This window comes from Carcharodon carcharias, chromosome 9, assembly GCF_017639515.1.
Source record: "Carcharodon carcharias isolate sCarCar2 chromosome 9, sCarCar2.pri, whole genome shotgun sequence".
In the NCBI taxonomy this organism is placed as follows: domain Eukaryota; kingdom Metazoa; phylum Chordata; class Chondrichthyes; order Lamniformes; family Lamnidae; genus Carcharodon; species Carcharodon carcharias.
Genome location: NC_054475.1, coordinates 48,652,129 through 48,667,585, shown reverse-complemented (window position 1 = coordinate 48,667,585; position 15,457 = coordinate 48,652,129). Strand labels below are relative to the sequence as shown.

Sequence of the window (15,457 nt, the reverse complement as noted above, 5' to 3'; positions counted from 1 at the left end):
TTCTTACATGCCTCCATTATTTCATGATTTATACTTTGTCCTAAAGTGAAGCAACTCTTCGGGGGCCTATAGATGACTCCACCCGAGACTTCTTCCTCTTGCTATTCCTTATTTCCACCCAAACTGATTCCACATCACAATCTATTGCACCTATATCACTATTCACCACCACATTGATACCTTTTTTAACAAAGCTACACCACCTCCTTTTCCTTTTTGCATATTTTTCTGGAATGTTGAATATCCTTGAATATTGAGTTCCCAGTCTTGGTCATCCTGCAACCATGTCTCTAATAGCTATCAAGTCATATTTATTTCTATTTGCGCTGTCAACTCATCTATCTTGTTACAAATGCTGCATGCGTTCAGATAAAGAACCTTAAGCTTTGACTTTTTGGCCATTATTACTCGTTCTGGTTCTAATTTCTGCTGCACTCTTCTGCTTATATTTTCTGCTCCTTCCTGTCACACTATGATTATGGTTTGCCTCTTCACTACCCTGTACCTCTGCTCTCTCGTTTCTTTTTGATTTTTTAAACTTCCCTTCAGTTGAACCCTCCCCACCCCACTAATTAGTTTAAAGTCCTTTCTACAACCCTAGTTATACAATTTGCCAGGACACTGGTCCCAGCATGGTTCAAATGAAACCCGTTCCAATGGAACAGTGCTCTCCTTCCCCAGTACTGGTGCCATTGCCCCATGAATCTGAACCCATTTCTGCCACACCAATCTTTGAGCCATGCACTTACACCTCTGCTCTTATTTACCCTATGTCAATTTGCATATGTCTCAGGTAGTAATCCAGAGATTATTACCTTTGTGATTCTGCTTTTTAATTTAACCCCGAGCTGCTCGTAGTCCCTCAGTAGAACCTCTTTCCTAGTCCTACTTATGTCATTGGCGCCCACATGGACCACGACAACAGAATCCTTCCCCTCTCAGTCCAAGTTTCTCTCCAGCCAAGAAGAGATGTCCTTAACCTTGGCACCAGGTAGGCAACACAGCCTTCGGGACTCTGTCCTTGCTGCAGAGAACGGTATTTATTCCCCTAACTATGCTATCCTCTATTACTACTATGTTTCTCTTTTCATCCATCCCCCACCCCCCCACTTGATTGGCGCCCTGTACCACAGTACTGTGGTCAGTTCGCTCATTCTCCCTGCAGTTTGTGCCCTTGTCCACACCGGGATCAAGAACCTTGTACCTATTGGACAAGGGCACTGGCTGAGGCTCCTCCAAAGCTAAATTCTGGATCTTCCCTCAGTGATGATCTTCAACGTTTGTCACTGTTTGGCTCTTTGATGGCTCTGACACTGGTCTACCCATTGTTCCCATCCTCTTCACTCCATCATTGATGACTGCATTTTTAGCCACAATGTTCCCGCCTTCTGGAAATAATGGGATGCGAATGTGGCTGGCAAGGCCAGCATTTGTTGCCCATCCCTAATTACCCTTCACTGAGTGTCTTGTGAGGCCATTATAGAGGGCAGTTAACCACATCGCTGTGGATCAGGACTTACATGTAGACCAGACTAGGTAAGGTTGCAGATTTCCTTCTCTAAAGGACATGTGAACCAGATAGGTTTTTTCAAAAATCAATGATAATTATAATGGTCACCATTACTGAGCTTATCCACCTAAAGAATGTTAAAAAACTGACCAAAAGGAAAGAATGTTTGTATATTTGGAAAAGAACCAGAAAAAGAGAAAAAAGAAGAGAAGGGAGAAAAATAGAAGGAAAGTAAAGCTGAGATCACCTTCCCAAATGAAGTGAATGTTATCCCTCACAGCCACTGTACTATTCATGCCTATCTTACGAGTGAAACGACAGCCCACATTAAAGCAATATACAATCAAATATCCCAAACAAAAGTATTGTAAAGCTCAGCATACGCTAAACATGGTGCAAAATCTGTCCGAAGCAACAGTTTTGTAATACGTTATAACCATTGAGAGGGAGAATATAAAGAGAGATTCAGTTGTCAAAGAACTCAATTGCACATGTGGTACAGGGTAACAAATAAACACCCATAGGGTTTATGTAAAACATCTGGCGATTAGTGCCGTTTGGACATAAGATACAAAGAGATAGGTTTTGTTGGTTATACCAATCATGTAACAGAACCATCACGCATAGTTAACCTAATTAAGCACTGAGTACCATTTTGTCCTCGGTGAAGCCAAGATATGACATATTAAGAGAAGATACAATTGTGACCTTGAAAAAGGCTGAAGCTTCTTGCAGGGTGTTGAAAGTCTTTTTCACTCTGTTGAAAATTGCAGGCAGGCGAACTGGGTGGAGTAAGCCATATTTAAATCTGGCTTTACGAAGTTGGGCTTTGACAAATTTATAATCTCCACGACACTGGGCTTGATCCACACTGAGGTCAGGGTAGATGAATATCTTACTTCCACAAAAGTATAGTTGACCCTTTTCTTCAGATGCATAATTTGCTCCTCACCCTTTAGTGATGCAGTCTTCGAGTTAACAGCCTTGGGGGCTTGCTATGCTTTAGCCGCAACGCCAGAGTGATGGGTTCGATCCATTATTGTCAGTGAATTGAAACTCTCCTTGCCAAAAACCTCAAAGTATTGCCTCAGTAAAACTTGTAGGGTTTCCCTGTTCCACACCCTCGGGCTCTCAGAGAATCCTTAAATTTTGTCTTGAACTGTGATTCTCCAGTCATCCATCTTCATCAACAATTTAGTATTTTGGGCTTCCAGCTGGGTGCAGAAGGTCTCCAGAGCCACAATTCTGTCGTTCAAATCAGTAGCTGATTTGTTCGACATCCCGCAGCCTTTGATTGAAGGAGGTGATAGAGGCTTGTAGATTAGCAACAGAAGAACGCAGTTCCAAGCGGAGTCCAGCGAATTCAGTGACAATAGTGCTCTATAAGTCAGCAAATGTGCTAACAGAATTAAATTCAGCGTGGGACACTGCCATTTTGTTACCAGCTGTAATATCGGACACCACAGTTGATAGTATCAGGCCCGGTTTCATTCTGATTGCGTTTGCCTCTGGGCTTAGACATTTCAAATGTATGTTGAGTTTCAGAGCAAACTCCAAAACACTAACAGTCAAAAAGCTGAACCTTTCAACCCAACATCAGCAACTTCCAAAGGGATAAACCACAGAAATACTGGGGGCTGTTTTCAGCCGTGTCTTACTCCATTCCCATTATATGATCCAACAGTCCCTCCTAGCAACTTTCTTTTAACTGCCCTTTCAGCCTCACCGACTTAGAGTCCATTTCATCCTCCAGTCTGTGAAGTGATTTTTTTTTATAAGGAATGCTATATAAATTGTATCTCACCATCTTTGTTGTGATGCTTTGAACTCATTTTAGTATTACAGATGTGATTTTAGAGTGTGAAGAAAAGTCCAGTTGATTTATAATTGGTTCATATGTCTCCAATATATCAGCTGTTTGTTTTTCTTCATCAGGTGGATGAAATATGGATCCACCCACTGGAGTTAGGGGACAGTCACCTCTTGAATCTTGATGAAGTTGGAAAAGAGACCATGACTGTGACACTGATTGACAGCAATCACTGCCCAGGCTCTGTCATGTTTCTCTTTGATGGCTATTTTGGCACAGTTCTGTATACGGGTATGGCAAATATTTTTACTTCTGAATGTATGTAGTGGTTATCCATTAAGTTTGTGGTAAATCATTTACATATGCATCAGTTGAAAGACAAGTTATGCTTAAGTAGGATAATTATTGCTAATGTGACAAGAGGAGCAAATGCAGGTTGAAATCCCTATCTCAGCTACGTTGAATGGAAGGCATTAATCAGAGACTGTTGTGTCATTTAGCAGAGTGGAAAGGGTGGGAAGTCCTTGTGAACCTGAAAATAACCTGTTTGCCACCTGTCATGAGGGTGCCTGGCTAAGAAGTGAAAGAAGCTGAAACTTCCCAGAAAATGGAAAAATATTGTATTTATCCATTTTAAATGCAGTTTAAATATTTGAAAGTCAGTGGCTACGGGTTTAAAAAATGAGTGAAGTTTTATGTCCTTCAAAATTAACTATTACTACTGTACTGTTGTGAGAAGCCCATTACTGGAGGGTGCAGGCTAAGTATTCAAGTTGCCAGTCCCTATTAGCTTAGAACTTGTCCCAGGGCATGTCATACTGCTCCATTACCCCTTCAAATATGATGAAAATTCCAATCTTTTTATTCATCTCAGCAAGGCTGGAAAATATTACTTTGCAGTGTGCCAAGATGAAAAGTTATTAAAACTTTCACCTCAAATAAATTCTTAAAAATAAATGAGACACACCCTTGGCAGGGTTAAGCAGATAGCTGGCCAGGAAAGAATTCAAGTGTGTTGCAATGCAAGGGATGCAGCTGGATAGCAGAGACATCAATAACAAAGGACTGGGCGTTGGGAGATAAAGTTATTTTAAGCAATCTTTTCCGGATCACTGCAGCTTTGAAAGTAACTGAACGCTGTAGAGCTGGTGAATCAAATTTTCCTGAAACCATGTAGAAGAGTAATGTTATCCATTGCGGATTTTTTTGTTCAGAAACTTCACGAGCAGATGCAAAAGAAAATGTCAGCAGTTGGCCTAAGTAAATTACGGTGCCCTGCAGCTCATCTGAAAAAATGTAGCCTCCTCACTCATTAATGCATTCCTTTTGTTCGTTGTTTAAACATCCTTCCAGGAGCTCCACCTGATGTCTCAGTGGGCCACTGCACTGCTTGACGTGGCATATATTTGGTTCCCCAGTTTGTCTTCAGTTTACTGATCTTAACCAGTCAGACTGTTGGAATCTCATAACTGGCCTTTTCCCATGCATTATATGAGGAAGAATCCAACATTTTTCCTTCCGGCACCACACCCCTTCCGCCCAACCCATCCCCAAACTGCTGACCACTGCTAGAAAGTACATGTATTTGAATGTTGGTTTTGAACAAGACGAGCTTGACTGTGATGCCCTCCATGGTCAAACAGCCTGGTAGCATTCACTGCTTGGAGTGGCCAATTGGGCAAACAACCAAAAGACAATCAATTACTGTAAAAAAAAAAACCTCAGCACAAGTCAGTGGGGTCGAGTGGAAAAGATTCGAGGGAGGTGAGATTCACATTAGAAAGAATATTGGTAACTTATTTTCACAAATGAACACTGATATTTCCTAATTTCATTTAGCTTTTCTTTTTTAAAAAGTAATCCACGTTTATTTTTAAAAAACGTTTATGATTTCTGTTTTTACTATTGTTTGGCAGAACATTTCATGGCCTAACAGATCTGTATATGTAAAAAAAAAACTTTGGTCTCTCACTTCGTTCTTTTCATCTATGTCCTTTCGTTACAAACGCAACAACCAGTGGAAATAGCTTTTTCCCAATTTGTCAAAACCTCTTCCCATTTCTAATGTCTTTATTAGAGCACCCTTTCATGTTCTTTGTCTTTATCTTGTCTGTGCTTATGTCAAAAGCCTCCCACCCCTGGCCTCATCGGAGATGTTGGACAGTTCACTGTACTTAACTGGATAGTTACCCAAGAAATGTTAGACAGAAAAAAATCCTAGTCTAACTCCTGGATAATGACACAACTGATCTCACACACACAGACACACACAGACACACACAGACACACACAGACACACACAGACACACACAGACACACACAGACACACACAGACACACACAGACACACACAGACACACACAGACACACACAGACACACACACACACCACCCCCACCCCCCGACCCCCAATCACTCTCATTGACCTTTCTGACAACCCCTACTCAATCTGGCTACCCCCACCGTCCTTTTACTCCCCTCCGCAACCACACCCCACCCCCACAATCAGCACTGACCTGAACTAACAAGCCGCTGACCTGACAACCTCTTGTGACCCGACCTGACTACCTGCTCCCTTTGACCTACCTACACACCAACTCCTTCCCACCCTCCCCACCTGCCCACCTACCACAGTTAGTGCTGTAAAAAGGGGGCATGGCTTGTCTTCCCTCAATGCTACAGTGATCTGATGTAACTCTTGGATGGGCACTGCGTTCTGCACTTCTGAAGAAGCCGGGCTTGAAAGACTGGACAGAAGTGCAGACAAACATTGGGGTGGGCAAAAGTATGAGCAGGGCGACAATCCCAGTGATGATAATTGCTCCATGAAGGATCTGGGCCAATTTTTGAACCACAGCAAAACCAATAATTAGTATATTTAATGGTATTTAGGTTTGATTTTCCAGAGAAAATGTCAATGTTTTGCTTAAAATGTATTATATTTAAAATAAAATATGTGAGTAATATGGAAAAGCCAAGAGATGCTTAAGATCAGCCGAAGGACACTAATGGAGATTTTGTTTTTTTTTATATATATATATATATATATATATATATATATAGCAGATTTCCGTTACACACCCACCATGTTTAGCCATCCACCACTGAATACAGGAAAAAGGATAGATATCCTATATCTGGATAACACAAACTGTGACCCTGAGTCCATGGTGCCTTCTCGTCAAGAAGCTACTGAACAGATCAAAGCAATAATCAACGCACACCCAGAATACAATGTAGTAATTGGTAAGAATGTGGTAACTCTTGAGTTCCCTGGGGCTTGTCTTGATTTAAAAAACTCAGCGATTTCCTAGAGTCATTGTCGCGTTGACTAAATATCAAATATGGATGGCTGATGAAAATTGATGCCTAATGTCAGGCCTCTAATTTATTTGGATATTTGAGTGAATAGAATAGACCTAGGATGCATACATGTTTATCAAAAAAATCCTCAGTATCTCATGCCTGTTGAAGAAGGATCCTCATTTTCGTCATCTATTTTGCCTTATTCACCTCCATTCTGAGCTGTCACACTATGAATTTGGGTTACACGGGCAGGCAGGGGATGCTGTATTAATCTTAATTTAATTGACAGTGTCTGGGGGCCAGTCCCCAGCTAAGAAAATTGCCAGGCGAGTACCCCTTGGTGACAGACCAATTGTGGAATTATTCCTGGCATGACTGTCTTCAGCAGAGGAGAAGTAAGTGGAGAACTTGCTGTAAGTTAAAATAGTCCACAGACAGTTGATGAGTTATTAAGATTCCCCGTCTGAGAGAAATTATTGGCTTCTTTGCTTGTGCTGCACCTTTATTATGGATGGTGTGGAGGCAGTGATTCACACTCGGCTTGTGGCAGCAAAGGGTAGCAGTTGATCAGAACTTAACTGGAAATTAAAAAGTTTGCTCCTGATCAATTCCCAGAAAGACAAGGATACTGACCTGTCGACCAGCCACTCACTGACTCAGTACATCACAGACAATGCCTTGTCTTAATTGGTGCTTTTAGGCATCAAAGGCAGCTTATTTAAGCATTAAAGCTGCATTTAACTGTTAGCAGATAGGTTTAGAAAGAACTGTATGTGAAAATATAAAGCTACTACTTTAAAAATATATTGCCAAAAATGCTGTTGTTCAGTGGTTGGCCTTGGTATGATTTTGTGAGGGAAGGTTCCTGCCCTTGATCTTTAGCAGATTATTGCTGGAAAATGTCTGTATGAACATCTGGGTGAGAACTGAATCAGGTTTGGCCATGATGCTCCAATGGTTGAATAACCAGCAGGCACTCACTAGTCTGGATTTTGCGAGGCGGCAGGGGTGCAGTGACAGGGCCAAAAACAAGGGGAGGCAACCCGCCACCTAGAACTGCTGGCCCAATCAGAGGGCTTGCAGCTTAGCAGCGCCGCCAGGAATGCTGGTTGCTGCTAAGGCAGGCAGGACCTGGGGCCTACAGCAGGTAGTGAAAAAATTTTAAATAATCACAGGGCCAAGTGCTTGAGGGGAAATCCCTCTGAGGAAATTGTTTGGGCTCTAGGAGCTTCCTTCACTGTCCATAGCCCACGCTTTGTTGCATAAAACACTCCCCTCCCCCGATGGCTGCTGGAGCCTGCCGCCTTTCATCTGGTGGCCTCCTCATGTGGCGGAAGTTTGCACCATTAAAAATCCTCCTTGGTAGGCTGCATGTCCACTTCGATAAAATGCCCTGATAGTGGGACCACATTGGAGATCCTACGCTGGTCCCTGCAATTTTACCAGGCTTCCAGGCTGCCTCCTGGTTAAATTCAGCCCCCTGTCTTACACCACATATGGGTTAGCCGCTAGATTGAGACACTGGAAGGCATTCTGAATTTTTAAAGCTGTCTCTTAGCATTAGTTGCTGACTTCAGAACGTGGCGTAACATTAAACATTTTCAACTTAAAATATGGGATGGTATTTAATGGAGGCGATGGGGGGCCTTGTCCACCAGCTGGAGAGCCCCATGTCACCCCATTTAATGAAGGCCCGCCACATTAAATGCCACTCATGCATTTGTTAGGGGGAAATTAAAAATGCTAAAAGAGAATACAGTAAGAATTTACTGAAAAACCCCTAAAATCTCCAGGCAGACATGGCTGCTAAACATATTAAGAGTTGAAGATTACCAGATGAACATTGCACAGACTGGAGACAAAAGTATGACATAAATTAGATTAAGTGTACTCCCCTCTCACATAGGGAAGGGGCAGATGATTTTAGCTTAGTGTTGGTTACAGATTGGATGTATTCAAATGTACTCAAATTTGTTATGCTAAGAAAAGGTATAAAAGTAGTGAAATGTAATCAATCAGGGAGCTGGGTCTTCATTTTTAAGAATGATTGTGGCTCCCTTGCATATGCTTGAATAAAACCAGTTAAAAGGATGCCTGAGTCTCTGTGATCATTGCGGGATCGGAGAGTGTAACCTCTCCTCTTCACGCTTGATTTGGCCTTCCTTGGAAGTAAGGAACCAGGGGGCAGAAGGCCCACCTGCTGAGAGCTGCTGGCCAATCAGAGGCCGGCATATCTATTGGGCGGCAGCGCCACAGGAAGACAGTGGCTGCTGCTTGTACAACACCCACCCAAGACCTGGGATTGTGGATAAACATAAGCTGCAGATGTGTGATGGTGGGTGGGGTTCGCAGGAGAGGGAGAGTAGGCGGATTGGCAGCAAGGGCAGCGGTTAGCTCTCAGCAGGCCCCACCTCCCAATGCTGAGTCCCTTGATCATGCACTCAGTTCCTTTGAACAAAGGAATCCCGTCCACCCCAACCAGGAGCCGGCAGGCAATCCTACACAAGTTTGCTTGACATGCTCCCATGACTCGGGTTGATAATCTTTTAAATGAAAACCAAATCAACAAAATTGGGATAAATCAGGCACAGCCCCTAATTCAGGTCAGCTGTAAAACCAAGAACAAAGTTTAAAGGAAACTTACAAACTTTAAATCAAAATGTGATTAAAGGGGTCAACAAAACACCCCAGTCCCCGCGGTGCCCACCGAGCACGGAAGGCTGACTCGGGTTGATGCAATGGTGGTGGGATGAGACCCTTAAGTGGGCATTAATTGCCCACTTAAGGACCTCAATTGGCAGTTGGGTGGGAAGGCTGACCATGGGCCTTCCCACCATGGACTTAATCAGGGTGCCGGTGGGAAGGCGACAGGGTATCCATCTGCTACCCTCCTGCCCAATCAAACGCTTCTGCCAACAAACTCTTTATTGGGGTGCTAGGGGGTGGAGGGGAGAGATTAAATTCTGCCCATAAACTTTGTTTCCCTCTCCACAGATGCTTCGAGACCTGCTGAGTATTTGCAGCACTTTGTTTTTGTTTCAAATTTCCAGCATCTGCAGTATTTTGTTTTTACTAAAGTTGTAAAGGGTTGGCTACGATTCCTCCCTGTCATTAGTTCACTCCACACGAGAAAATAGGCCACAGTTCAGTACTGGTTCATTCTAATTTGATGGTTTCATTCAATAAATGCAATAGAAGCATCTTGGGTTGCATTATACGGTGGCGGTGAGAGACGGATGGCTCACCCCACCCCACTCCAAGCCCGGAAAGATGTCAGCAACTATAATACGCTTGGGTGGGCTAAGTTGCCAAACAGTGGGACTTTGCCCCTCTCTGTGGAGGAAGTCCGGCCCTCTGGAGCAGCTGGCCAATTAGATTGACTGGCAGCTCCAGCAGTCCCAGCAACACCAAAAGTTCAGTAGTTGGCACTGCCGGGCCTGCAGCCATTCTCAAGAAGGCGGCCTAATGGATCCTGGAGTCAGGTCAGTCTGGGGTATTGGGTGGGGAGGGTTTGACTAGCTTGTGGGGGGTTGTTGGGGATGGGTTCTGGAAAGCAGGCGGGTAGGAAGGAAGGGGGTTTACTATCATTGGGGGGGTACCCTGATGTGCATAGGGCACGTACCCCCCCTCGCCGTCCAAAGATAGCATCCCCTCTTTGTTCCACCCTTTTAAAAACTTTAAAAAAAAACAGCCTCTCCATGCCAACTGTATTGTGGCATAGGCAGTGTATTATTGGCATTAGTTAGCTTGTTAACAAGCTCAATTGACCCTTAATTATTTTTTAAACATGGCAGGCGGGTTGCTGATTTCAGTTCCTGCCCACCTACTGTATTACAGGGGTGAGCTCGGGGGGTGGGTGGGAAGGTGGTGAGGTGGGCATTGCCCTATCTTATGTGTGTCCTCACTGAAAACACACCTGGCCGGGACATGTAAAATTCAGCCCCTGGTGTGAGAAATGGAAAAATCACATCAGTGATTGTAGGGAATCTTTCCTGGATTAGCCATTGTGGAAAGAGATTCTTATTTTATTCAATGATAGCACTCTTGCCACTGAATAAGTAGGTAATGGATTTGAGTCCTATTCCAAAGTCTTGAGTCTATAGTCTGAAACTATTGGGAGTGTTGCACTCTGAGGTGCTGTCAGTTGGGCGAGGTGTTAAATTAATGCCCAGGTAGGCATCATGGCACTAAGAAGCATTGTACCATGAGCATGGTGTCTTGCCAGTAATTATCAAATGTTACCAAAACCAGATTATGTGAATATTATCTAATTCTGTTTGTGGCTATCATATTACTTACATTCCAACTGTGACTACACTTAAAAGTCACTTACAAAAACGAAAATAAAAATACCTGGAAAAACTCAGGTCTGACAGCATCTGCGGAGAGGAATACAGTTAACGTTTTGAGTCCTCATGACTCTTCAACAGAACAGTCATGCGGACTCGAAACATTGACTGTGTTCCTCTCCACAGATGCTGTCAAACCTGCTGAATTCTTCCAGGTATTTTTATTTTTGTTTTTGTTTTGGATTTCCAGCATCCGCAGTTTTTTGCTTTTACTTTAAAAATCACTTCATTAGTTCCTCTTTTTGTCCTTTTCCTTTTTTCTCTTCAATTTTAACCATTTAAGCACATTGTATCTGAGCAATGGTTCTATCTATAATTACAGGTCTGTACAACCTGGGCAAAGAATCCTTATTAATAGAGCTGGCCCTGGCATTTAAAACCTGGATTGTGGTAAGTCCTCAGAGACTTCAGATGTTTCAGCTCTTGGGACTCTGTGATGTCTTCACTTCAGAAGTGGGGGCGGGAAGAATCCAAGTGGTAGACCAGAATGAGATTAACCGCTTCAACATGGTTATATGGAATCAAATGTGGCCAACGATTGCTATTATCCCTACAAGTCGAAGAATGACAGTCTGGCACAGAGATGTACATGTGGTTCCTTATTCAGATCATTCCTCGTTTCAGGAATTGCAAGAGTTTGTGGCCAGGCTGAAACCCTGCACAATTATCCCTGTAGTGAAAAATAAGGCATGTGAGGCATACTTCTACCAGTACCTTAGTCCATTTGATGAGTTAAAGCAAATCCGAGTTCCAGAAACTGTAAAAAGATGTACAGAGAAGAATGAAAAACGCAATAAAAGGCTGCTTCAACAGCACATTGGACTAAGAGCTTTGGATATTCCAAAGGGTGTAGTGTTTGAGTCACCAGAGAAGGTGCGGCAAGATAGCAGTAGAACTGACAAGCTCAGTATAGAAGGGCTAAGTTCTAACAGTAATGAGGAGCTATTCCAAAAGGAAGTGAATATCGACAATATACAGTTCCCACCAAAATGTGTCTGGCAGGACTGGAAAGATGACAGCAATCTGATTACAGAGGAGCAGAGTTCTGATAATAATAAGGATAAATTTTATGGAAAAAATACTACCAAACAAAAAACCAAAGTTCCTTTGCTTGTGGAACAGAAATTAAAGGCATCTTTCATTGGAGTGCCAGTAAAGATAAGACAGACTTCATTGCTGAAGTGGTGCCAAGATGGGAAATCTGCACATCATCCCCATTTAGGAAGGCAACCAACTGGAAACAATGGTCCAAGCCGGCAACAGTCCTCTAGACTATCAGTGCTGCCAGCTATGAATGCAAGCACATCATTGACAGCACCCGTGCCTTGTTGGTCACCAGATATTTATGAGGAACAACAGAATGGAGAACCTCATAAATTTGAAGAATCTGGGTCAGCTTCCATTTCACCTCCAGGCAGGACCTGTAAAAGTAAACCGAGCTCAAGTGATGAAAACTGTGTACCAACAGTTCAGGGTTGGTGTTATGCCAGTCTGAAATCTTTTGATGCCATAGTTGAACAATATTTTAAGAGGAGGAATAAAATACTTGTGAAAAATACAGTGGATTAGACTGTCATAGACAATAGGTATGACATGAGTGTATACTGTTTTACCAGCAATCTCTGCAATTTGGTACTTTGCAAAGGGCATTTATTCTCCCTCCTGATTGCCCATGGTGCTAGTTCACAATTTCTGGGTACTTTCTAATAGTTTGTGGTGGCTGGTGGTGTGTATACATAACTGGTTAAAATTTCTGAAATGCATCAACAAATGCAGCAAAGCTCGGCACTTCCAAATTAACAAATTTTACAAGAGAGTTTTGCACCCTTTGACTCCATTTTGATGATTCCTGGTCATCAAAACAGATTATTCATCTCTTGAGCAGCTCTGATAAATATGGTTTTGTTGGTGCACAGTTCCCCACAGCCACCCCCACCAACCTCCATGTCTATCTTATTTAGGAGTATATTTTCCCCTCTCCATTAATGTCAGTAAGAAAGTGGACATAGATTTAGAGATTATAAGTATAAATGGCCTTGCACTTTTACTTCAAGGCACTGTCTGTTAGAACATGGATCTTTGAGCATTGGAAAAAGACTACTGCATGATATCATAAACCTGTGACTGTTTCATTCTTTATTGCTGGGTCAGGGATTTTTAAAACTTTTTTAAAACATGACTAGCCTTTCTATCACTTCGTCTTCGTCCCAGCCAAGCATACAACTTTGAAGACAATTTACCACTCTGGATTAAATCATTATAATCAAAAACTTCATTTTATTTGTTCAGTTTATGATTCTTTTATTTATAGAGTGAAGAGCTCAATACTGTTGATTATTTTGATTTTCTGTAATCAGAAAATACCACAGCAAAGCGAGATAAAAGATTAAAGTATTGATTAGAGAACCCTCATCAAAGCTGACAAGAGTAAGAGAACCGAGCCCTATTGTAAAACTACCTAAACCAAACAGGAGGGGATAGCAACTGATAAAGTCTGAGAGTACCAATATATCACCGCCTGTTCCAAAGAGGTAGCTGATGGGGTTTGATAAGATCATGAATGGATTTATTTTTTAAACTTGATTTTCTGTGTCTAGATTTTTGTTTAACAGTTGATGTGAACAACAGCGAAGTAAATTGGTACATCACTGGAAACTGCTGTCTTACCTCCCAGCCTTTAGCTTGAGCTGGTTATGCAAAAGCTGATCAGTCCGACTCACCTTTTAGTTATTTCTCTTACTCTCTACCAGCATCTTTTTGCCAGATGATGCAGTCAATTTTGGAAATTTGCTATGTTGAACGGTGCCATCCTACCACTAAATCATTAAATATTATGACGTGACAGCACACAAATGGTTACTGTAATTTTCTGGATATAAAAAACATTTTTTACCTAAATGTTTATCTGGAAGTTCGGTTGTGTATTAAACATGTTAACAATTCAAAACGTTTTTTTTTTTTTTGCAGCTGGAATTATAGACTTTGTTCTTGATCATTTATTTCAAAAATTACTGGTGAGTCTTGTAAATAAATATAAAGGAGAAAAATTTCATGTATAGAAGCCTTGAAATGCTTTGCCTGAATCACTGTCCTCGATTAGTTTACGCAACTCCTCTACTGCCTCTTTAACTCTTTCATCATTGGAGACATTGTCTTCGTCGTCCACCTCAGCATCATAATCCCAGAGGATGTCATCTTTTGAATCATCCATGGCATTTGTGAAACAGCAGGCGGAATTTTCCCAAATTTGCACCAAGTGCGGTAGCGGGCGGGCAAAATGGCATTCCACCCACTGATGGCGATGGCAGGTTTTCATGCTGTATTGTCCCGAGCCCACCACATTGCTTATGCACTCCCAGGAAACACGCAGTTTTCGGGGCAGGAGGGTGAGCCCACTCACCCCGCCTGCCATCACCCTGCCATTGCATCACACCATGTTTAAAAGGTAGCCACCAGCTCACCACCGCTGCCTGGAAGACATGGCTGTCAAAGGAAAAAAAAACGCAGCTCCTGCTTCAACGACAGGCCCCTCGAGCGACTGAAGGATGCTGTGGAGGCCAGCTGGGATGTCCTGAACCGCTTCTCTGGTAGGATGGGCAGCAATGTGACCAATCCAGCTTGGGAGGCGGTAGCAGCCTTCAGGCTGAGGCAATAGCGCCGTCATGCCAATGCACCAAGGCCAACACTAGTAGGGTAGCAGCTGCTAAGGAGACCTTGGCCCAGGACATTGCTCCTGCACTGGTGCGGGCTCAACTCCATCGCTGATGCCATAGTTCGCTTCCAACAGTGTGTGCATGAGAGGGGAGCTGGGCAGCTCGATCTCACTCCAGCAACCCCTGCTGCTCATGGAGTTGCCCTGGGGCCCTCAGGCACCCATAGGGAGAAGGATCAGCAGGTGCACGTTCTGGGTCCATCCATCCAGGTGATTCCGAGCATGGCCCGTCCATCCAACCCCTCTTCCTGTCACCTCGGTAGCTCCAGCTCCACAGGCTGAGGAAGGTGCCACTGCCACGCAACATGACTCTGAAAGCTGGCCAGGGCCCTCCAAATCTTGGGCCTCCAGAGGGCGCCCGTCAAAGTCATCACAGACACGGCATCGCAGTCAGCAAGCTGCCTCCACCTCCACTGGATGTCTGGGGAAGAACAAAAGTAAAGAAGAGTTAACTCTTTTGGGAGTAAACCCATTACACTAAATTAACAAAATGAGGGATAAAATAAACACAGCCCTTAAAGTAGGGAACTGCAAAACCAAAGACAAAATTTAAAGGAAACTTACAAACATCAAACCAAAATGTGATTAAGGGGTCAATAAAATACCCCAGTCCCCACGGTGTCTAAAAAGCATGGAAGGCCTCGATGGTGCAGGCAAACACTGCGTGCTCCCTCTCCAGGGACAGCTGGAAGAGGCACAGACAGTTGGGTCGGACAACCCCCTCAATCACCTGTTGTCTGGACCGGTTAATGGCCAACTTGGCCAGGCCCAG

General features: G+C 43.2%; 1 protein-coding gene across 11 annotated transcripts in view; it reads left to right on the top strand.

The window, feature by feature from the left end:
• dclre1b (DNA cross-link repair 1B) overlaps positions 1–14,020 on the top strand; it is a 29,592-nt gene extending 15,572 nt beyond the window's left edge. For 10 of the 11 annotated variants that reach the window (XM_041195700.1, XM_041195702.1, XM_041195699.1 and 7 more), the window contains 3 exons: positions 3,446–3,611; positions 6,382–6,564; positions 11,296–14,020. In XM_041195700.1, coding sequence (XP_041051634.1) covers positions 3,446–3,611; positions 6,382–6,564; positions 11,296–12,542 — 1,596 coding nt within the window. In that variant the 3' untranslated portion in view covers positions 12,543–14,020. The remainder of the gene's footprint in view (positions 1–3,445; positions 3,612–6,381; positions 6,565–11,295) is intronic. The other variant, XM_041195704.1, reaches the window with a different exon arrangement.
• Positions 14,021–15,457: the final 1,437 nt, after the last annotated feature.